This window comes from Ptiloglossa arizonensis, chromosome 5, assembly GCF_051014685.1.
Source record: "Ptiloglossa arizonensis isolate GNS036 chromosome 5, iyPtiAriz1_principal, whole genome shotgun sequence".
Taxonomy (NCBI): Eukaryota; Metazoa; Arthropoda; class Insecta; order Hymenoptera; family Colletidae; genus Ptiloglossa; species Ptiloglossa arizonensis.
The window spans coordinates 27,621,762-27,646,131 of record NC_135052.1 but is presented as its reverse complement, the minus strand read 5'-3'; the positions used below and the strand labels follow the sequence as shown (position 1 = coordinate 27,646,131).

The window sequence follows — 24,370 nt, the reverse complement described above, 5'->3', positions numbered from 1 at the left end:
ACGGTTTCCCAATTTATGATTTCTCATAATGTTTCGGCATTCAACGTGTTGAAATGTTTTAAATCAATTTTAAAGAGAAATAAATTTTTCATAATAAACTTAACTAAACTTTTGTTCTGTCTTCTTTAGTAAAAAAAAATGAACGAAATAGCCTTTTTTACAAAAAGCACCATAAATTTTTTAATCGATATATTTATGAAAATAATTATTTTCTTGAATGAAAACAGTGTAATCAAATTTAAACAAATTTAAAAATTTTTCACAATCAATGATACTAAATTGTACTAAAATTTTGATTATAACCTACACAAATATAGAACATAGGACACTTGCCAACACAAATCAATTATATTGTACACAGGTTCAGGATTATGACGCTAGTTGATAGGTAAAGTATACCTAATGGATATAATATTTCATTTTTTGTGGAAAATTTTGAACCGACAAATGTTCAACCTATGCTCGACAATATTTTTTCGAACAAATAAGAAAAGTTAGATTTTTTCAATTGTTTAAACGTCGACTACTTACTATTAACATATATTAAACTAGAACATGATCTCATCGGTAGAGTATGTAATCTGGCGAATACATTTAGCAGCGAAATAGACTTCTTTGACCAATCTGTTGTCTGCTTGGGATTTGTCGTGCGTAGAATGATTGTCATAGAACAAATTTGAAAATCCTTTTGAAATTTGTTGCAAGATTTATTACTCTTCTCTCCACGATCATTGTCACAGAACAAATTAGTAATGTTTGAAATATCATTGTAACATTTATTCCTCTTGTGCATATTATTGGGTCATTCCCGTTTACTAGACTGAAAAGATAAATAAATAAGAACAAGTGCCAGATAAAAGAATGTGATAAAGTGAAAGACAAACGTGATTATCGTTTAGATTAAGACGATGAAATAACCCTCTGATGCGAAATCCCACAAGCACACCAACTACGCTAGGCTTTCAATTAGTAGAGTGCGATAGATGACCAATATTATTCATTTTCTACCAATAGGGAGTCTAAAACAACTTTGTGCTTTATATGCATCTGTATAGTATTTCAAATCTTTTTACCCATACTATTCAAATTTTTTTTTTATTCCCTTTATTATTTGTGTCTGTTTAAAGAAAAAATATTTGTGAATATTTTGAAGGAAAAATATATAAATATTTGTAAATATTTTAAAGGAAAAATATATAAATATTTGTAAATATTTTAAAGAAAAAATACATAAATATTTGTAAATATCTTTTCTTTAAATGAACACAAATAATGAAGGGAGTATGAAAAGAAAAATCTGAATAGTATGTGTAGAATCGTTTGAACAGTGTTCGTTTCATTTTCAGTTTAGTTCAACTTTTTCAAGAACGTACATATTATTTTATTATCGAAGAAGTCTTTATTTATTTTTAAGTATGTTGTAAAGGGTGATATTTTGAATAATTTTTTTCTTTGAAAAAATTTACGGACGACCTTAATTTCCGAGATATTTGCAAAAAACTGTCAATAATATAGATTGAATTTTACCCATACATACACGTCCATGGAAGCATATGTGTCAGCATGGGATCACCGCTTGTCTACCGTTTCTATAAACACATCACAGTGGCCGAAGACTGAGACGTACAACGGGTGAACTTAAAAATTTCGGTTCATATGACCGGAGAAAAATCGACCATCGATTAACATTGATCTCGTACGTGTGGAAAAAGTTCCACGATCGTACAAGATCACTATTAACTGGAGACACATTTTTCCTGCCCGTCGCGCCAGGAGACGGTTAATTGCGCAGAAAGTTTTTAAATCCGCCCGTTATATATCCTGACTGCGGCTACTGCCGTGTGTTTACAGAAACATAAGTCAAGCAGCTTACACACACTGCCTGGACGTATATGTTTCGCAGAGTTCAATGTATAGTATCGAAAGTTTTTTGCAATATTTGGAACTAAGGTCAACCGTCTATTATATACAAAGGAAAAAGTTTTAGGAAACATTGATTTTTAAAACATATTTCAAACTGGAAAAAAATTCACAATTAGGGGTCTCTTTGACAACTTAACCAATTTGTTTAGAAAATAAATATAAATTAAAATTGTTACTGTTACATAATATGACAATATTTCCATATTACGTAATTGCGATGATTCAAGGTACGATAAAGAAACTAATTTGAAAATTAAACACACGCGTGTGTGTTAATATCTCCGTAGAGGTTAAATATTGTAACATGAAAGTAATCATCGGAATTGTTAATAAATATTCATAATTGGTATATTTCTCAATGGCATGACACGGTAAAATTCTCATAGGATCAACGAATGTCACAAGTCAACAATAAAAATGTTTGTTTATTTCAAAAAAATAATTCGCCCCTGAAGGGGTTATACTCGTATGGCCGTTGATAAATAAATTAAGTGGCACGGCTTATAGTTATCATTACAGCTTACATATAATTTACATATACTTTAAAATATAAAATTATCTTAATTTCTGTTAAAGACTTTTACCAACCATAAACAAAATTTATACGTTCGAATTTTTTTGCCGCTATCATCTAACTTGCAACTAATATTTTAGCCCTTTATTGCATGATTTTAATTTTTTAAAATTAACAGAAAAATTGTACATTATATTTTTACGAGAGGTGCAACAAGTAAAAGTTGTTTTTAATTCTTTTATTATTACTTCTAATAAGAAAAATATTTGTTTTGCGGCAGAAATCCGCGTACAATTTATTTGATTTAGTAATGTACTTTTTATCTAAATTTTCCTTTAATTGTTAAAACTGCGCAATATTATTTCTTCTGACATTTATCATTAATCTCGTTAAATTTATGTTTGTTCAATTTTTTGTATATTTTTATCAGCATTGTTTTGTATTTATAACATATACATCATTTTTCATTCTGTTTCGGTTAAAATTAATAAAAGATAGCAAATTTTATTGAATTGACAACGATACAATCTTATCCGAAAGTCTATTTAAAATTTTTTAATTGTATAAGGTAAAAGATTCAATAATCAACTCTGTATCGATTTAAAAAATAAAAACGTTTCATATATAAAGAATAGTGCCATTAATCCAGTTATAAAACATCCTTCATCTTTAATGTTAGATAATTTGTCCATTAGATACTTTTCCGGTATTCCAGCTAGAGTAACTGTATGTGATTTTCCATAATTTAAAAAATTTTCAAACGCTACTTCATTCTTTTACCCCGTAACACTGTTTAAAACTTTGAACATCTATTTCTAGGAATACAGTAATCATTTGAATTCAACAATATAGGAGTTTATTTTGCATCGTTTTGACCCATTTATCTTGTGGCAAAATAATTCTTAATTCCTTCCAAAAACGTGAAAACCCCATTGGAGAAATAAAGATTATAAATTTACGCGTGCGAGAAAGTGACACGTTGGGGAGCGGCGACATACGTTCAAATTGAAAATTAACCCGAGTATGTATTTCGGGACAATGAATGTAACGATCTTAAAAATAAAAATATTGACGTCGTCGTCGATCCTCGCGTTCCATACTGTCGATAGTTGTCCTCACGAGTCTCGACCTTGCGTCCTTGGTGCTAAAGATTGACGGCGCCGCGCCGTGTCGCGTGACGCGCCAAGACAAACGCGTTCGAACGATCGACGATCCTCGCGATCTTCTCAAGGAACAAGTAGCGCGTGAAAGTATTCGTTGTTCTCGCGTGAGGTCTTTTCTGCTTCACGACGATGGAATTTTTTCGACAACCGTCGATCGGTTTTGAATTTCGATCGTTTCACGATTTTAAACAACTCAAGACCACAGCGCGATCGCTGTTACGAGTTTTCACGCCATTACCGTTCGCTCTTCGCAATTCCCCGAAGGGCCCGTGCGATCTGTTTCGCGCAGTCTGACGTAACAGGCGAATGTTTACTGTTTCAGCGCTGGTGGGGTCGCGTCACGTGGTGACCTTCATGCTGTTCCTCGGCATGGCGAATGCCTATGTGATGAGAACTAACATGTCCGTTGCTATCGTCGCTATGGTCAATCACACCGCTATCGCCAAGGATCATGAGATACAGACGAATGAATGCGAAAATTACGAAAGGAACGTTACCACACCGGTGACCGTAAGTATTACACAGGACTATGCGGAACGCTTCCGAGCGATTTGTTTCTTAATTTTGTTTCATTAATTATCGATCCTGCTCTGTCGAGAAAGTCACTAATGCAGTTTGAATACTTTTATATTTTTCATTATATCCTCGTGAGAGAAATCCTCCTGATGAAAATGAGACCGAATAGCTCAGTATTCGGACTATTTTTATACTTAAATTTAATACGAATCGTTTCTGAAAGACTTTCAGTTGCGTGTAATTAAACATAGTCCGAATAAAGTTGGAGCCATCTTTGACAGGATATCTTCGCCGATCGATTAATAATATTTTTGTAACAATACAGTGAGAAATTAAATAAATTTTATTTTGTACTGGTAATTGCAATACCTATAGCTGCCGGCTGCTTCAGTTAGCGGTTGTTCGAGTTAAAGAACCTAAACAATAGTGGGGACGATCCGGTACGTTTTATCGAGGGACGAACGCAACGCTTTAACGAAGAGTTACTGTATAAAGAATGCCTTTCAATGATTTATTTATTTTTTCTTTTTTTCTTTTTAGTCACGTATTAATCAATATATTTTACACTTTATATTTAATTCTAAAATTTTACCTAATAATCCTCAGCTCTAAACCACGTCCACTCTTCTATTTCTAACTCCTCACACTTTTCTTTCTTCTCATCTATTTCTCTCTTCATTTCTCCGCATTCTCACTCTCCTGTCTTATTTCACATCTCCCCCTCTCCCCTTCAAATTATTCCCCTGTTTCGTTTTCATCCCCACTCATCCCCCTTGCGAAGTGCCCCAATATTTCCATCTTCGTCTAACATAACCTATATTTTTTTTCGTTCCTATATTACTACATTTCACTTCCACTTTTCTTACTTCCTTCTCTTCCCATAGTACACACTCTTATGTATAGCTCGACCAAGCAAGAGTGACGTTCCAAACAGGTATGCGCAACTGGTGGATGTGATCAACACAGTGTTCCGCCCCCACTTTTCACTCTGTGTTTCAGGCGCTGATCATACCAATTCTGCGGTCATTTCTCGCGTGTCAGGTTTTACTGTGACCATCAGTTGGCCCAGAGTGATGTCCCAGCAATTGCTCGTGAACTGAAACGAGCGATTCGATTCGCGGAGACGTCAGTTGTCCATCCCCCATAACTGATGAAACTTTCTCTCCTCACCCGCTCCACCAAACGCGTTTACCCTCGAACTTCCACTCTCGCCGGGTCGAGCTTTATCGTAGTAATCCTATCGTTCTTGTATCTTTATAACAAATAATGCAATTCGAACAATGCATATATCTTACTTTTCCTAGCGTTGTGTTATTTATTTCGTCTCAATCGATAAGTATAAAACCCTATTTTATACAAGAAGAATGTTAAAATAGTACTTCCCCGTTAAAAGTTCGGATTTTTACCTCGATAAAAGTTTCGGGAAATTTTTTTTTTTTTAACACGGTCAAAAGTTCGTAACTGTACTTTCTTGTACATTTTTTCTTCGTTATTGATAGTTTTATCAGATATGTACTTGTAATATATATTGTGTACCAACGTATAAGTAACAAATGGGAAAGCTCGCTTCTTGTTATCAATTAAAGTCGATGTAACACTGAAAAGTAAAAATCATTTGTTGTAATTACTAAGATCTATTTTTAAAAATATTCTTAAAAAGTAGCATATATAGTGCATGGCAATAGGTGTTCGAAAATTTAAGATTTCATTCAGCGTGCCAAAGAGGACAAAAATCAAGAACGATACAATTGCATTTGAGTTACTATGTGCAGCAAATATACATAAAAGGTGTCAGATACGAGGGATTCTGTACTACACTCGGCGTGTAGACGTCAGCTGCTACATGACAAGTGTAGTGACCGACATGTTGTCATAGTCATTTAGAAGGATCCACTTACTGCCCGGTCGACATAATAATTTACAACATTACACCATATTGCTATAAAACTTGCTATTGGTTACGTCTGTTATAATATTTTAGAAAGAATACTATAGTTGGACTATAGTTAAAGATGTTAAACTTGAGAAATTATTTTTTCAACACGTTGCACGTGCCAAGAATTCTCAGTGTTGAATTTCCTATGTTATATTCTTAGATGCACAACATTAGTAAAATATAAACCTTGATTCAAACGACAGTGGTAATAATGACAAATAAAGACATATATATTTAAATTAAATATAACAGTGAAATAATAAACAACCGAAATCGGATGGAAGTATATTGTATCGATTTGTTGTCACATGTAATCTGAAATTCAAGAAGTAAATACGATGCGAGTCAATGCTCTCTCTCATCTGCACGCATGCGCGGCCACGTAGCGACCGTTACATTCCCGCGCACATGATTCAGAAGAATGACTGTCAGATCAGATCGCCGATTTTGATGAAACCTTGCACAAATGTTCATTGATCCGATCTAACCCCTACGTTGTACTTTATTCTTGCTAATTTTTCCACTTTAAAGGTGAAATTTATTCTACTATTTGGAATAACTTATTTAAATAATCGTTACACGTTATGAAAATGTATAATTTAAATTGTTTTTGTAGTTCAACACATTCAAGGAAAAAGTAAATAAACCATTAACATTTGCGTACTTTCAGGTAAAAACATCTATCTAAAAAAATTGAACACTAAATTTATATTCAATGCAAATTGAATTTCTGCAGTATTAAGCAAATAGAACAAGTACATTTGTGCAATGTAAAATGATAAGAAATACTCGTGGTAACTAAGAGTTTATTTAACTTTCTTCCACTTTTGTTACCACTTCGGGCCACTTTTCAAAGTGAACTTTTGACCACATTATTTGAAACATTTCGGTACACAGGCGAAATGTTATGAATTTCATATCTAATAAGGAATCCCTTTATATTTATCATTGTATCGTCACGAGAGTATAAACAACGAATTCGCGAAGTTTTTCCGATGAAAATGAGTCCAAACACGCCCTGGTTCGGACTATTTTTAATTACATGTTGTTCAATCACCGTTAAAAACAATTAATTACGTATAATTAAAAGTAGTCCGAATGGGGTCGTGTTTGGGTTCATTTTCATCGGGGAAACCTCGCGAATTCACAGATAATATTTTAACGACGATACAATGACAAATATAAAAATTACTATTTTTATTAACAAACAAAACAATACTACGCATCTCCTCCTGCTTACATGGGACTGTTGGCCGCGCGAGTCGTAGGTTCGCGCAGAGTAACAGTGACGCGACTCGCGTTACATTAAGCGGGTAACAATTAAGCTATAGTTACCGTAATAACTACCTCGTTCTCCGCACCGTGACTGTTTTTAGTTTCGAGCGCGTCGTAGTCGAACGATTAAAGACGTGCCGGTGACGCTTGTCCGTTCGTTACTTTCAAACGACGGTGAAAACGTGGATAAAAATAGTCCACGGGTTCGAACGTTTCGTTTCTCTCTCTCTCTCTCTCTCTCTCTCTTTCGACCAATTAACGCAGCAACCTACGCGGTCCAAAGTTTCGTCCGTGGACGGACTTAATTTGTTGATCGAGTTAGCACGAACGCGGAGAATGATCTCAAGATCTTTCGTTCCAGAGTAGCAGCGACGGAGAGTTCAATTGGGACAGTACGATGCAGGGCTACCTGTTGAGCTCCTTTTTCTACGGCTACGTGATCACGCAAATACCATTCGGCATACTCGCGAAACGTTACGGATCCAAGTACTTTCTCGGTGTTGGAATGCTGATCAACTCGGTGTTCGGCTTACTGGTACCAGTATCCGCGCACGCTGGCTACTATTGGCTCATGGGCGTTCGATTCATTCAAGGCTTGGGCGAGGTAAGCGATTCAGTTTCTTAGACCCACGATGTCTATTTTGCAAGAGGGGGTCACAAAGTGGACGAGCGCTTGTTGAACGCAAATAGGCTTAAAATGCAGAGAACGATCAGCATAAACAAATGTTAAAATATTAACCGCAGATAGCTGATTATTTTTGTAAAATATAACTTTAAACAATAATATATTTTGAAATTATTAGATCAGATACTTTTTCCTCGAAATTATCGATCTCGACGGTTGGGTGGAAAGTTTGGTATATTTTTGGTAATAAAAGTAAGACACTGTAATATTTACTGTAAGAAAAATATAGTAAACAAATTATAGTTTAATTACTTTCTATCCAAAAGGGATCAAACTTCTGATTAAACTATTAGCCCTAGAGAGGAATAATATATCAGACCTTTTTAGTCCTTTCGTCAAAATTTGTAATTTGTTATATTCTGGATTCGTTTATAATCGACCGTTTCTAGAGTTTAAGACTAGTTTCGTTGAAAAATTGCACGTCCTAATCGTGACCTCCCCTTTCTGCAAGGGAAGGCACAGCTGACTAGTCCCCGATTCTAATGGATCCCGATTGAAGACAATAAGGTAAACGGACGAAGTCGAATTTCATTGGTTAATGAAAATAAAAATTTGTATCATTGTATTTTCATGAGAATATCATCGATCGATCGGTGAGATTTTTCCGATGAAAATGAGTCCAAACACGGCCCCATTCGGACTATTTTTAATAATACGTTGTACATATTATTATTAAAAACATTAAAATGTGCAGAATAAAAAGTAATCCGAATCAGTTCGTGTTTGGATTCATTTTAACCGGGAAACCCTCGCCGATACATTGATTGTACTCTCACAGAGATTTAACCTTAAAATATAAAATATTTTTCAGTCAATCTGTTGACTGTTAACCTCAAAATATGAAACTGTCGATTCGCTCCGCGGGGACTCGTCAGAACCGTTGATCAGTCGGCTGTGTCTCCCCGTTGTCTAACCCTCCAATTGCTGCCGGTCGAGTAAATCGATTATCATTGTTTGGGGAAAAGAGAATGGTCTCGAGATGAAAACTCTCAAGACATAAGAAAAGTAAAGAAACAAAGCGGGGTGTAAAATCAACAAAACACCCCCGTCATGTGTGAACGCTTTTTTGATCGTTCGGGTGTATTTCCTCCCCCTAGGAATGGATTATCCCTATTGCAGGGTCCAATTGTGCCTTGCACGCACGCGATGCTGGCCAAGTGGATACCGCCGAACGAACGCAGCAGGATGGGAGCCTTCGTGTACGCCGGTAAGCTGGTTCACTGCGATCTTTGTTTCCGCGTAGCTCTCCCTCCGTCTGTCCGGTTGTCCGGGCACGTCTTGGTTCGCGCTCTCTTACTACTACCGATGGAACAGAAAACCTACCAGGCCACCTCGGATATCTTCCGTATATCGGGATACCTGCTCTCTCTATTCCGTCGGACGCTTCTTCCTCTCCTTCGTCTTTTTATTATTATTATTATTATTATTATTATTATCATTTACGACTGCACGACACGCTGCATAATTATTAATCGATCACTTTCATCTGTTCTCCGTTTAGGTGCTCAATTCGGTACGGTAATCTCGATGCCTCTGAGCGGTATCCTGTCTGAATACGGATTCAACGGTGGCTGGCCATCGATCTTTTATGTGTTCGGTGCAATCGGTACCATTTGGTGCATCGCGTTCCTGCTGATGGTTTATGAGGACCCGGAGAAACACCCTCGTATCGCCGAGGATGAGAAGAAATATATACTAAGCGCTCTATGGGGAAGCGCCGGGGCATCCGTGAGTAGCTCTGCTCGTCTATAGCTGGAAGCAGGGCTGAGACTACTGGAATAATTTCGTATTTGAATATTTACCGATTAGTTGGCAATAGTACTGTAATAATGGTACTGGGATATCGAAGTGTACCAATTGAAAATAAAGCTTACAGAATGGTGAACTTAAAGTACTCGAGTATCAAGAGTACGAAGGATACTTGGAAAAAGATATTAGGACACTCGAGTAGTCGAGTTGTACTCGCCAAATGTTTGAAATCGGAGAGATTCGACAGATAGTCCCAGCCCTGAAGCGAGCACGATTCGTATTTAACTTATTCCGTTTGTCTTAGTCCCCACCCGTGCCATGGCGGTCGATCGTGACGTCACTGCCGTTCTGGGCCATACTGATTGCGCACATGGGTCAGAACTATGGATACGAGACGTTGATGACCGAACTGCCGACGTTCATGAAGCAAATTCTGCACTTCGATATTAAATCGGTAAAAGGAAGCTAAAGACACCTCTAGTTTGGTAGCCCTGTTATTCATGAATCGATTGGACGAAGAGGTTATGCGAACCGTTTGTTTGTATTTTAGAACGGCACTATCTCCTCGCTGCCATACTTAGCCATGTGGATATTCTCGATGGTAATCTCTCACGTGGCCGACTGGATGATCTCCAACGGACAGTTCAACCACACGTATACACGGAAGATCATCAACAGCATCGGTCAGTTCGGACCCGCGATCGCGTTGATAGCCGCCTCCTACACCGGATGCATCTCTTGGTTAACGGTTACCCTCCTGACGGTTGGCGTGGGCTTGAACGGTGGTATTTATTCCGGGTTCAAGGTGAACCACCTCGACATATCCCCAAGATTCGCCGGAGTGTTAATGTCCTTTACCAATTGCCTGGCCAACCTTGCCGGTCTCCTCGCGCCTATCACGGCTGGATACATAATCGTTGGACCGGTAATTATTCCAATTACGCGCGAATGGTTAACCAATTGACTAGCGATAACTTGAAAAATAATTAGATCCGCATTATCGGTGTGTTTCTACTTTTAAGTTTTAATTAATTCAAATAAACCCCCACCGAGGTACATTGTGTATCGTTGTCCGATATAGTTGTCTATTTTTGAAGTAGATTTAACAAAACTAAATATACCATTTACGTGGCAAAGATAAGGAAAGATTACAATTAGTTTGAAAATGACTCCGTGAAATTTTTTAGTATTGTATCTTTGTATGCACATCGCTAATAGATTTGTGAGGTTTTCTCAATGAAAATGGATCGAAATACAACCTTTCTCCGATTGTTTTTAATTATAAGTTATATCAGTGGTGTTCTCAAACTGTGAAACGTTCAAATTTCTTAGGGAAATATTTTAGGGATAAATATTTACTGTATATTAAATTATTTAGACTTAATTACTCGATCAATTTTAAATGTGAAAAAATCACCTAGACGCTAACGACAGTGTGAAAAAATAGTTGAGCTATGAAAAATGTTGTTAATATAAAAAGTTTGAGAGCCCCTGTGTTGAAAAAACATTTAATTACGTACAGTTAAAAATAGTTCGAATTTGATTGTATCTTATTTATTTTCGTTTGAGAAATCCAATCAGTCCATTGATAATACTCTCATGATTATGTAATGAGGACTATAACAATTTCCATTGGCGGATGAAATTTGATCTGCCGTACGAGAAAGATCGTTGAAACGATCGACTAGTTTTTGTTTAGACAGCTGGGGTGATCGCGCGAGCCAATGGGTCGCTCGTGTTGAAGAAATATAAACAGTGTTTGGCATAACTCGATTGCACCCGGCCGGTGTAAGAATTATTGCACATAACTAGGAACTATAGTAATTGACTTTTATACTGGAATCATTGAGTTCGCATAATTACGTTTAAAACAATAGGTTGTTAGATTAGCCTTATCGACCAGTTCCCTTCTGTGTCCATTGAAAAGTTTCCTTCAATGTTTTCATAGCAGAAACGCACCGATAACGCGTCTCTAATTACTTGACAATTACTCTAGCACTATGAAACCTAATCGTATCGAGCGTGGCCAGTATGCTAGAGTCAAAGAACGACGTTTCTTTTTTTGTTCCAGCCGACGCAAGCGAAATGGAGGCTCGTGTTCTTAATTTCGGCGGGTGTTTACATTATGTGCGCCGTTTTCTACATAATATTCGGCTCTGGGGAAAGGCAGTCGTGGGACAATCCGGAGAAGGACGAAGACAGGCACGAGAAGCAGAATTTGGAGACCGTGAAAACCATAACGGAGACGCAACATTGACGATAAGCGTATTTGCGCGACGGACTCTCGTTCACTCTCTCTGTCTCTCTCTTTCTGCCACTCAGGTGAACGCACGGTCGCTCGAGGCAAGCTGGCTGGCTTTATCCCCCCCCCCCCCTCCCCTCCTCATTCACCGGTCTACGTTCATTCCTACCACGCTCCTTCGATCGTGCGAAACAAACCAACCGCGAGAATGCATCAAAAGTTACCGCTAGATCAACGTCGCAGACGACCCGAGTTCGTTTGTGATCTTTGCGGTTCGTGATTCCGTACTCTTCCTCTTCTTCCTTTCCTATTATTTATTCTTTCATCCTGTGACCCCACACGCAGATAAGGTTTAAGAACATGCGCCGAAAAACGAGAGAGAAAAGCGCTTACGACTGTGTGCATGCGATCAAAAGAGTGGACGAAAGCAAGAGCGCGACGAGAGATGGCAGGCACGAAATGCGGAACGAGAAAGAGAATAGCAGCGGCGTTGTTCCCTAGAGGGAGTGAGCACGCCCGATAGAACTATGCCCTTCGAGAAACGGTCATCGTCCTGTTCGGCTTTTCGATTTTTCTCTGTCGCAAAGGACGATTCCGACAACACCTAGACCCTTCTGCCTGGATGTCATTCTTTCGGAGTACGCGCGTCGCGAACTCGAATCGTTACGCAAACATTTATGCAGCAAGTAAGTCGAGCCGAACGTCACGTTTTTGTGCGATCCGCGAATAGAATAAGGTACGAACGAGACTGTGCGTGAGTGTGTGGTTGCTGTAGATGGGTGTGTGTGTCACGATAGAGTGAGAGGAACGAGAAAACAGCAATGTTTGAACCGAGAATAGATAGAGACAGTGAAGGAGAGAGAATTTTACATTTTTATAGAATCCCATTTCGTTTAATGAAGATTACGTGCCTTACGATCGAAAATGCCAGAATAAAGATTACATCGATGTTTCTTAGAATCTTTCGAATCCGCTTCGCCGCGTGTTTTCCCGCTGCGCGCTGGGTAACGAACAACAAACCGATCGATCGATGGAAAGAAACACGAAACGACAATTTTTTAACCTCTGTCCATGCCCGGGTATGTACGCGTGTGGTTTACTCGATCGGTATTCGTTCGCGCAGCGTGTTCGATCGTAGAGAACGCGTGTCGTTGCGTGTTTGTGACGGACGAGTGTGGCAACAGTATTAGAGCGAATATATCCTCGCGTTCGTCCCCCCTTCCCCTTTGTTGCGAGTCGCGTTTTATCGCAGACAACTGCCATTTTGTATTGTACGACCGACATTGATCGCGGGAAAGACGAACATTCTCGAGCGCCCGGCTTCGAGACCGGGAATATTCACTACTTCCAAAATCGTTGCGAACAACACGTTCTTGCAATACAATAATGGTTTATACATATTGTAGATATCTCTACGCGTAAGTTTCTACCACGCTATAGACGTTAGAAAATTATTGCTCCTACTTATTTATACAACGTGTACAAAGCAGAAAAGAAATATAGGAAAAGAAAGCTAACTTCGAATGTTCCGGAAAACGATAAACATTCGGACGAAAGGATGTATATCTGCATAGTGGAATGCATTTTCTCTTTTTTTTAATTATTATTATTGTTGTTGTCATTATTATAATTATTATTAATACTATTATTATTGTTCTTGTTATTGTTATTATTATAATTATCAGCATCATCATTATCATGATCATCGTCGTCATCATCAGCATCATCATTATCATCATCATCACCATCATCATCATCCTCATCGTCGTCGTCGTTGTCGTCATCCTCATTGTTTTGCCATTATCCTCATTGTTTCGCCATCATCATAATTATTATCATCATCATTACCATTACCATTACCATTACCATTACCATTACCATTATCATTACCATTACCATTACCATTACCATTACTATTACCATCACCATCACCATCACCATCACCATCACCATTGTATCGCACTCATAATTATCGTCATTATTGTCAAGTTTGATTATTATTATTATTATTATTATTATTATTATTATTATTATTATTATTATTATTATTATTACTATTACTATTACTATTACTATTACTATTATTATTATAATAATTATTATTATTATTACACGACGATCAGCTATCGAAGCGTCACCGATATATGTTACTACGAAAGCAGGACAATCTTTGTGTTCTTTATTGTTTTTCTTTCACGTAAACAGCGAGTGTTCTTTTTTCTCGATCGACGACAAACATCGCGTATCCACGAGTTTGAACGAATACTTGCAAAAAGTCCTGCTTGTAACATTCAGTTTTTATTCGACCGATCCGCGTCGCAGCGACGCGGATTCACTCATAGTACCTGCGCCCTCCTGTGATCATATACCGAGAATGTGCCTTCGATAACTTCTTTCGGGGCACTACTGGCTCGTTGGTAATTCCTGAATAATTTAGCCGCCGTTGAACACGAAACGAATAACTTGCGCGTTTCAAATTTTTTTTGCGCAAACACGCAAGCACTCTAGAGTACATGTTAACATATAATTGCGCGTTAAATCCGAATTACTACGTCGGGCCCAATCCCAACATTGTTTCTCGGAATGTATATACATGTATATATAGGTATATATATGTATTATCGACGGTCGCAATAGAAACATTTGTCCATACATTGTACAAAATAATTTGCCGTTTCAGCGAAAATTGTAGAATAATGGAATAAACTTTGGGATCGATATTTTTATATAAATATTTACGAACGTTGTACATATAGAGATGTCACAATTTCTTGTGATCCTACAAAAGTGTAATTTTATTGTTGAAATTGTAAATACTACGTGATAGTACACAAATGCAGGTAAATAAAGTGTCGCTCAAATTAAAGGAACAAATACAGTCACCTTCAACAGTAATTTCCATGTGGCAATAAAATGCTTTCCATAGAGCACGATTGTTGCTACAAAAGTATAGAAAATATTCCTTAATCAACATTTAGAGATGGCGTCGAATTTGTTTTTCCAAAAGAATACAATTAAAGCGCTTGAAACTACGGTCGGAGATATGCACCATCGATTATCGAATTTCACGTCAATCTCGATCTACATTACCGATCGTCGATATATTTGTCAATAGTGGTTTAGCACATATTTCGTCTATACATGTAGCGACAGGGTTGACAGATTACGGTATGTGAGTCAACTGTCAGAACAGCATGTAAGACGCAATCGGGTATGTATCTAAGTATATATATGTATTTAATCAAACGGTATTTACTATATTGAGATCTCGATTGCGAATATTTAGATTCGTAGACAATTTCGTGGTGAGCAAAACGTGATATCGCGTGTTCTTAAAACTTACAATGCGTCGCGTTCGTTGCATCTTATGACGCACTAAATTTGAAGGTTATGTGTTTTTTGTCATTGATAGTTTTTCGTTTGAATTTTTATTTGTTTGGAATGATGGATTGAAAAATTAGTCAATAACGCAGAATACCGTTATTTCGCAGATAATTAAGAGAAAAGATGCTCACTGAGTGGATCCTCGTATACGTGCTCGCGGTGGCGATTGCAGCAGTGAAATGTAGCGACATAACTTCGGCAGTATTCGGAGGAGTGCTCGATGGCATGCCAGCTGCCTTTGGAGATTTCAATTCAGATGAACTGACCGATGTGATCATGCTGCGTAAAAATGGTACCGTTGAGATATTCCTTGCTGCCGAGCAGGAGCCACTTTTGAGACCCAGCTCAAACTTGAGTTGTACGTTTCGAAATGTGGTCGTCGGCGTTGTTCCGGGAGATTTCGACGGAGATGTGTTCATGGATGTCCTGGTGGTTACGGCCAACATAACAGAGAAAGTATCAAATGTTTACGTCTTATGGGGTGGAAATGATCGACTGAATTGTACAGATGAGAATTATCCGCTTATAAAGATGACAGGTCAGCCATTAGCAATGGATTATAACGGGGACATGATCATAGATCTGTTTGGGTTAGACACACAACAGAGAAGAATGTTTTGGATATTTCGTGAAGATCGAAGTACTCCTTTAGCTGTGCCTATGGATTCATACACTGATAAACCCTCACATCCATTAATCAGTCAACCTCACTCAAATGCCTATTTGGACTTAGACAACGATTTCTTAGCAGATCTAGTAGTTACTACAAACAAGTCCTTTGAAATTTGGCTGGGCATTGAGAAAGGGTTTATCTTTAACAAAAATATAACATTTCCATATGGCATTTTGTTAGACTCAAATTTTCATGGCGTGATCGGGCAAACTCTTTACTTGGATGTAGAGTTGACTGGCAAGATGGATCTTCTTCTACCTCTCTGTTTTAACGACGCTTGCACAAACAGCACTATTATGATGTACTCTGATAAGTGGTACAATTTGCAGGTGAACTTTAGGGATAATAACGATGTACTGTGGGGTTTTGTAAGACCTGATGGGCAACGATATACCGATACCATTACGCTACGTGGAGGTGACTTCAATATGGATGGTTATCCAGATCTCTTGGCAACATTAAAGTCAACCACTAGTAAACAGAAGCAGTCATTCCTGTTGGAAAACGTAGCATGTGACTCTTGTGTAGGATTCAGTCGAAAGTTTGAAGTAAAATGGCAAGCATTGAATCCGTTTTACAATGAAACGACGATGGCGGTATTTTATGACTTTTATCAAGACGGAATTTTGGACGTTATTTTGGTGGACCTCGATAAAAGTACTGGAACATATCGAACTGCTGCATTCAAGAACAGCTTGGATTACGACGCGAACTTTATGAAAGTGATGGTATTGACTGGCCGCAATAACAGCATGTACCCGATATCTCCCGGGTCTCTAGGAAAGAAAAAACGAACCTATGGAACAAATTTGCCAGGTCCGTCGATAGCCTATCGCACTACAACTCAAGATGGCAGCCCACGGAACGCAATTGCTGCACAGTTGCCCCAAAGTGCACATTTTTCCTTGAATTTACCCTACACAACTTTCGGTCTGGGCCGGACACCCAACTTTGTTGACGCTCTCACAATAGGGGTAAGCAAAGCAGTTTAAAAGAGTAGAGTTAACAATAGGGCTGATACAATTCATATTAATAATATTTAAACAATTTAATGCCAAAGTACTTAATAGAAAGTGTATTCAAAAGCATTAAAATTGCAGATATTTGACATTAATTTTTAATACTGATATATTTATAATGAATATTGGATCTTCACAATTAATGGATAAAAAATGAAAAACAAAATTTATTTGGACACAAAATAAACAGTAAATGCAAGTTGTATCAGTTTACAACTTCTTATTTCATACCGATTAGTTTCAATTTCTTACATTTTATGTGTTTGCAATTGTATCAATGCTTATTGAATTTATATAGTATTGGTATCAATCAATATTCATTATAAAAGTAGTAGTACCAAAAATTGATATCAAGTATTTACATAAAATAGTTGTAAATACATATATGTTTATATTAGAAGCACATATTCAGGTGCATCATAGTCCATGGTAGACAGAGATATTCATGAAAGAAACTTTGAAACTAAAAACAAAACTCTGCTGTCCTTAAAAGTACAAAAAAATACACTTTATTACATTCTCTGAAAATCAATTACTTTGATGTATACTGTCTGATACTGCTTGATACAAGATTATAATTTATGCATTAACATGCATTAATATTGCAATTCAGTATCATTATAACTTTTCTTTTTCACGCGTTCTATTGTTTTAAACAGGTGGGTGGTAAATCTCGAGAGTGGCCGCAAATCATTCCAAATTCACAGATGGTAGTGATCCCAAATCCGATAGCAGAACCTTGGAGGTGGAAGGCGCAATTGTTCGTAACCCCTAGCAAATTGATTCTATTGAGCGCTGCCGCTTTAACAGGGACTTGCGGCTTAATATCATTAATTATTGTCGGCTTGTATTGGAAAGAGCGGAGAGAAGACAAAATTGAGAAACTTCAAGAAGCGCACAGATTTCACTTTGATGCGATGTAAAAAAGGGATAGAAATAAGAGTTAATTGCTTGTTAACCGTTAAGGAAATGTATTTAATCGATATTGGCGTGTAAATTATTTCTTAAACTATAAATAAATATATAAATTAATTAATAACTTAATAAATATAAACATTTACGAAAAAATAAATATGCGGATCAAAAAAACGCGTAAATGTACAAACGGATGGTACGCGAAGCGCATCGTATTCGATTCGCATTTAGTTTGGCGATCTTTCCAGCATACGAGTTTAAAGAGTGCGCTATACGCTAAAAAATTATCGTCGCTGATAAAATTGACAATTTATTGATTTCTCTTGGACATTCTTAGAAAGCAGGACTCGTCGGTGTTTATTTCGCATTGTCATCGACGCATTAAATGCGAAATATACGTGTATAATAATAGTAATATGTATATATTAACAAACGATTTTTGCCGGTGTGAGTTTGATCGCTGCGCTACCCGCGGTACACGCATTCGATCGTCGGACTAAGCTAATTGGAATTCGCTACTGACAACGATCGTTTTTGATGGCAGGGTTCAAATCGTTGAAGTAGGGATGTACCATTGCTTCTTCCGCCGACAATCGGAGCGCTGGATTACTCACTAACAATCTCTGAAAATATCAGTAAACGTTCGCAACGCATTTTTAATTTCTATGATTGTCGATCGACTGATCGACAGATGTTTGCATCAAATCCATGCGCGGTTCGTTACCTGTAGTAAGTCTCTGCCTCTGGAATTAAGTTTTGGTGTAACTTGAGCCAATCCTTGACCAGGATAAAACTGTGGGAAGGACTTATGGTCAGGAAGAGTCGTGAAATCCGGCCAAGTCGCTTCAGTCGGCGTTCCTAGCATCTTGAATATTCGCTTCAGTTGATCATCCACGTCAGAACCAGGAAACAGTGGTCTGCCGGCATTTGCCAGTTCTACGCATGAACGTAGAAGCGCATGTACTGATATATCTTTAGAACACTATTTCTTTCATAGCTATTTACCAGCAAATATACATCCAGCACTCCACATGTCAATGGACGTTGTGTATAATTTTGCTCCAAAGAGAACATCTGGAGGACGGTACCATAGCGTCACAACTTCCGCAGAATAACATTTTACAGGAATTCCAAAGGCCCTCGCCAGTCCAAAGTCAGCCAATTTCAACTCCCCGTTCTGGAAGCGAGTTCGGGACAGGTCTTTAATGCTAGTAATACCTCTTCGGTGAACAGGTAGAATGCATAAACCTGTACCTTGTTAATGAGTAAATTTTGTGGTTTGAGATCTCTGTGCAACACATTTCGGCTGTGACAAAACGCCAACCCACGCAATAATTGGTATCTGAAATAAACCGAAATGGTACAGCTATACAATGTTATTTGCTTCTGAGCTTGTTACAAGCATGTACTGTTTCTTACAAAAAAGATTTAACAACATCCAAATCGATTTCTCCGTTTAGACTGTCGAAATATTTTTTTAGATCCTGATCACAATGCTCAAAGACCAATGTTAGTTTCTTATCACTGTGCAATACATCATAAAGCCTGACTACATTTTTGTGCTTCAGCTCCTTCAGTAGACAAATCTCTCTGAGAGCGGAGGACGGTAAACCCTGCGTAACACGGAAGAACCGAGTAAGTAAATACCATAAGAATGTGATGGTAGTTTTGAATTTGTATAGACTTACTTCGTCGTCTTCATCCAATCGTACTCTTTTCAGGGCAACGATTTCGTGAGTCTCGCGATTCTTGGCTTTAAAAACGGTTCCATAAGTGCCTGAAAAATACGGAGTAATTTCTTTAAATACGACGATCACGAGAACAATATATTACACATCTATCGCGATTGTCAAAAATACATTCAACGTATAAACAATAGTGTTAGTGCGCGAACATGAAATTGTGCAAAAACATTGTTCGAACTTCGAAGAAGAATGACCATTGGAAGGTTCATGACACTTACCTTCTCCTATTTTCTCGAGTTTCTCATATTTTTGCATATTTTTGCCAATCCTACGGGCGGAATAGTCGCAGAGTGGTTAGCGCTGCGCTCAAAACGGTCGTGCGCGATATCACCACTCGTAGCGGCGCCACTCATGCCAAAACAGACGCCACGAGGGGGGTGACGACTTTCCACTGCCGCTACTTTTAAACTTTTCTCAATCATAAAATTAGATTTGACCTTTTCATTCGATTCTACATCCTTTTTCGTAGCAATTTTGCACTTTACTTTTCAGCTTTGAACACACTTAAAACAGCAAAGCGCGACGACTTTCGAATTGTAAATATACACGCATCGAATGTCGTTGCACTTTGTTACACAAAAGCCGTACAGCACATATCTCTGTGCCACTAACTGCAAGTACGTGCGTGTAAACAGATACTATGCCTATGTGTACTTTATAAATATCTTACATATATCGTCGATAGTCATCCAATAATTACGATACAGAAAAGCATAACGAGTTGAAATAAGAACTATCCATGGAATGTATTAAACCAGTCTTTTACTTTATAATAGCATACTGAATTCTAACCTAATGTTGCAAAACGTTCTTTAAATATCGAGAAGAGATGAAATTTAAAAAATTCAGAAACTGCAAAAGATTTCTTTTATATCTTATAAAGTTTGGTCTCCAACCCCTAACTAAATTGTTAAAATTTGTAAAAATATACAATAGTGAACATGGTGGCGTAAAAAATGACAGACAGGACTTACGAATATATTGCGCATTCGATAGATAATTGCTTAACTTGTATCATTTAATGCAGACTATCAATAATGTTAAAGGCTGAAGTTTAAAAATGTCGAGAAAAGTGTGAGTACAACGCAAGAACATGTGACTTCAATATGAATTGAAAATTTTAGAATACCAAAAGTGTCGCAGTTAACTGTGACGAGTTTCAAGAAATTAAACGTAAACATTTTAATCTGCTTTTCTTAATTCTTCAATTCTGTGCGATGAAGATGTATAAAGAAGAAACAGTAAACAATGTTCAGCGTTGCGAGTTGAGACCCTTTTGGAAATACATGGTTGAGCGAGACTGGTCATCTATATTAGGACTAAAGCTGTCGATCGATTAATCTGTGGACTTAGATAGCTGCAAGGTGTACGTTCGAGCGAGTAACTCGATATCATAAGCGAGACGACGTAAGTATATGCATTTACAATACATAAATATACACATACGCATTATTATGTACACATCCATATTCCTCGGTAGAAATATTAGAAACTTTCCTCTATTAATCTCAAAGCGTATCGCAAAGTGTCTCCATCTAAACAGTGAACGATGTAAATACTGGCCTGACTCCGACTAGCAGTAAAATCTCCAGAAAACATCATTTCTGAAATGAATCGGTTACCGACCGAGCGCTAGCTCTCTTCTAGCTATTCGGTTAATCGTTAGTCCACAGCGTTGCAGCATACGGTATTGTTCTCAACAGTGATAACATTTTTTTTCTATAAGCTCGAGAACGAAAAAGTTTGAAAATCGTTGCCCTACACATACATATTATTCATATATACGAGAACACGTGTATGCATTGCCAACATTGCTCACGCGTTGCTCGCTATTTTGTTTCGTTGGTAAAATTTAAATAAATTTCGAGAAACGTCGAGTTACGATGACACGAGAAAAAAAATTTCTCGAACCGTCCGGAGATTGAACGATCCGCAACCAGCACTTGAATCATTGTCATCGTCGATTCATCGCTCTATATCTGTTCAATCATGTCTCTGGTGCATCAGTTTTTCAGCAGCGCAATCCCGATGATTACGAATATAGTGATCTTGTTCTACGTCTGCCAACGTGTAAGCTGGCATAGAAATTTTTCCCGTTTCACGTACAAATAAAAAAGGGAGAAAAAATCGTATAACCTGCGGCATTTAGTTTTTAGCAGCGACAAGATTGCGGCACAAGATCATGACGGAGATGTCCGAATTTACCTCGATCGTAATGTATACTCGAATCAGCGTTCGATTCATTGAGGCGTACAATATTCTCCGTGTGTCAATAGGTTCGTCGAGCACGTGAAAACATCCAGTATATTGGAGATCAAGTGGCCAAGGGAATGGAAGAGGTGCGTCTGCGTTTCTATCGCCATTAATCGTTAAGAAAAGAATAAAGAACCGCGGTGCAATAACTACAATAACCTCTGCTTGTATGCCAACAACTCTTATCCTCGACACTGCTTTCATTTATTCGGTCGACTAACCGGTCGATGTATCTTATGTAAACAAGCCCACGTGACTACGAGAAAATGTCATTGGTCCATGCCTCTAGTCGCGAGTGTGTCGAAGTCAAGTACATACATTGAAGCACAAGGCCCGACAAACGATTAAAAAATTGAGGACATAGTTTCCATCAAAACATTGCACATTGCAGAGCTTTCCGAAAAAGTATACCATTAACCATAAATTGTATTTATGGTTGTATTAATGGTTTATACCATTAACAATATTTGTATAAATATTTCAATCTTGAATTTTTTGAAAAAAAAATCGAAGTAAATAAAAATCATTTTTACGAATTATGCGGGCGATAAAGTGATGAAAAACTAGTCGCTCGACGAAATTTCTTGAAGCAAAAATTACATCTAATTTTGAATATAATTTTTTTACATCAATATTATGATAACATTTGAGTATAAAGTGTTGCGATGTTTCATGGTGTGATATGACGTGAGTTGCTGCACTAAATTTTATTGCAATTAAGGTTCATTTTTTGAGTGTGAAGGATTAAAGTAGCCGGTATGTATCTACAGTCGGGCACAGCCTCCCCATAACTTCGGTCCTGTTGTAGTTACATGGTTTTGTTTACATGAGTCTTTTGAGTCAAACGTAGTATAAAAGAAATAAAGTATAGATGTCACATTTAAGTAATTGCTTAATTGTGTAAAGATAAGGTACAATTGGACGCTACATTTAAAATTAATCTCAAAGATATTGCAGTAAGAGCGAGTATGATACAATTAACGATGGAGGGGATAAGTCTGTAACAGCAGGAGGAAAGAAATTATGACAACCTGAGAAACGATATCTCAGTCCAAGATCAAAGAAAACTCAAAGCTTAGAAAAATCCTCGCTCATATGAAAATGTGTGGAACCAATTAGGGGCATACAAGTAGAGTTTACTATGAAGTAAGCGAATACACGCTTAGAGGGAGTATAGTGCGCGAACTCCGTTACAGATCAAAGAAGACGTTGGAGAGGAGTTACGAGTTACCGATCGGTTGACAACGCAGAACTCAAAGCTAGCTACGGTTTTAGGTCGATTTGCGACGCTCGAGGAAAGCGTAATCGAGGTATAGTTTTTCCAAAGTCTAGGCATTGTCCAAATAAATGATTTAAAATAACGTTATTTTATTTGAATGGCCACTGATTTTTCTTTAGATTATTTTGTTATTTGCATTTCAAATAAAATAATTTTTTTTTTATTTGATTTAATATTTATTCAAATATTTTCTCAAATGCCCTCTAATGAGGGAGGAGGTGAGGATGGTGGTTCACTTCGCTTGCAATCGTGTTTCATCGTTACCCAAATCCTCGTTGTTCCTTGCTCAGTTGGTACGCATGGATCGCAATCGTGAGAATGTCATGATCGAGACACCTGTGAACGTGAACGAAGAGATCAGAAAAATCATCGCAGCGATCGAGAGCAAGAAAAACGAAAGTCGGGAAGCGGAGCCGCTAGAGACATCTAAACAAGCACCAATCAACACTCATCGACGTTTTGTTCGCGACTCCGCTCATCGAAATCCTTTGTCAAAATTTTCTGCCTGCAGTCCACGCGATGTTCTTTTCACTGCACGGAAAACAGTTGACGATCGACCACGAACTCCCACCACACCAGAAGTTCGGCTTCTTTCGGAGCCGGTTCGGCCAATCGGCGCACCAGAAGATTCGAAACGCGAATAGTAATCGCGGTCGCGACTGATAGGAATTGCGAGCCAAATAAATTAAACGCTCTCGCTCACAATATCGACGAAGCTGTCTTGAGCCGTTTTTCTTATATAAATGACTATTGAAATAATTATGATAAACCTTTAAGCCCGGTATATATACTCTTTTTTCGGACATGCGATAACCGTGCGTTATCAGGACAGATGCAAGTATTTGCCGTTATTGAAAATGGATATTTATCAAAGGAAACGTTTCATTTTCGTTTGCCTAGTATATGTAGTAAGCGTTTGTTATCAAAGAAAAAAATTACAATGCTGAGTGTATCCCTTTACCGGTTCGAGATTAATGATGACAGCAACTTTGTAATTTTTTATACCAATTTGAGAAAATTCTGAAAAGATTTTTAATTACTTTCAAACGAGTGTTCAATTAGTCGATGAACTTTCAACGAGAATGCAGACAAAAGTAGA

General features: G+C 37.6%; 4 protein-coding genes and 1 long non-coding RNA gene across 7 annotated transcripts in view; 3 read left to right on the top strand and 2 right to left on the bottom strand.

The window, feature by feature from the left end:
• The window catches only part of Picot (putative inorganic phosphate cotransporter protein picot), a 38,737-nt gene extending 26,568 nt beyond the window's left edge, over nucleotides 1-12,169 (top strand). For both annotated transcript variants that reach the window (XM_076311108.1, XM_076311106.1), the window contains exons 2-8: nucleotides 3,923-4,110; nucleotides 7,689-7,931; nucleotides 9,132-9,219; nucleotides 9,514-9,740; nucleotides 10,066-10,215; nucleotides 10,312-10,686; nucleotides 11,833-12,169. In XM_076311108.1, coding sequence (XP_076167223.1) covers nucleotides 3,923-4,110; nucleotides 7,689-7,931; nucleotides 9,132-9,219; nucleotides 9,514-9,740; nucleotides 10,066-10,215; nucleotides 10,312-10,686; nucleotides 11,833-12,018 — 1,457 coding nt within the window. In that variant the 3' untranslated portion in view covers nucleotides 12,019-12,169. The remainder of the gene's footprint in view (nucleotides 1-3,922; nucleotides 4,111-7,688; nucleotides 7,932-9,131; nucleotides 9,220-9,513; nucleotides 9,741-10,065; nucleotides 10,216-10,311; nucleotides 10,687-11,832) is intronic.
• Nucleotides 519-1,578, bottom strand: LOC143147508 (uncharacterized). Its single transcript, XR_012992273.1, has 2 exons — nucleotides 1,538-1,578; nucleotides 519-820 (listed from the first exon to the last, which is right to left on the bottom strand). It is a non-coding gene; the product is annotated as an uncharacterized LOC143147508 (long non-coding RNA).
• Nucleotides 12,170-15,107: 2,938 nt separating the features above from the next.
• LOC143146638 (T-cell immunomodulatory protein) lies at nucleotides 15,108-18,151 on the top strand. 2 transcript variants are annotated; one of them, XM_076311104.1, is made up of 3 exons: nucleotides 15,108-15,214; nucleotides 15,495-17,034; nucleotides 17,739-18,151. In XM_076311104.1, exons 2-3 carry the CDS (start codon nucleotides 15,511-15,513, stop codon nucleotides 18,000-18,002), a joined length of 1,788 nt encoding a protein of 595 aa, XP_076167219.1. In that variant the 5' UTR covers nucleotides 15,108-15,214; nucleotides 15,495-15,510; the 3' UTR covers nucleotides 18,003-18,151. The 2 variants fall into 2 exon arrangements, with proteins under 2 accessions (XP_076167219.1, XP_076167220.1); XM_076311105.1 differs by lacking the exon at nucleotides 15,108-15,214 and adding an exon at nucleotides 15,239-15,390.
• Nucleotides 17,734-20,184, bottom strand: Cdk5 (cyclin-dependent kinase 5). Its single transcript, XM_076311109.1, has 7 exons — nucleotides 19,958-20,184; nucleotides 19,683-19,771; nucleotides 19,414-19,607; nucleotides 19,249-19,336; nucleotides 19,000-19,171; nucleotides 18,719-18,930; nucleotides 17,734-18,617 (listed from the first exon to the last, which is right to left on the bottom strand). The coding sequence occupies exons 1-7, from the start codon at nucleotides 19,992-19,994 to the stop codon at nucleotides 18,510-18,512; spliced, it is 900 nt and encodes a 299-aa protein (XP_076167224.1). The 5' UTR covers nucleotides 19,995-20,184; the 3' UTR covers nucleotides 17,734-18,509.
• Nucleotides 20,185-20,505: 321 nt separating this feature from the next.
• Nucleotides 20,506-24,252, top strand: LOC143146641 (uncharacterized). The gene is made up of 5 exons (XM_076311110.1): nucleotides 20,506-21,809; nucleotides 21,889-21,951; nucleotides 22,016-22,078; nucleotides 23,189-23,302; nucleotides 23,562-24,252. The coding sequence occupies exons 1-5, from the start codon at nucleotides 21,729-21,731 to the stop codon at nucleotides 23,913-23,915; spliced, it is 675 nt and encodes a 224-aa protein (XP_076167225.1). The 5' UTR covers nucleotides 20,506-21,728; the 3' UTR covers nucleotides 23,916-24,252.
• The last annotated feature ends 118 nt before the right edge of the window (nucleotides 24,253-24,370 follow it).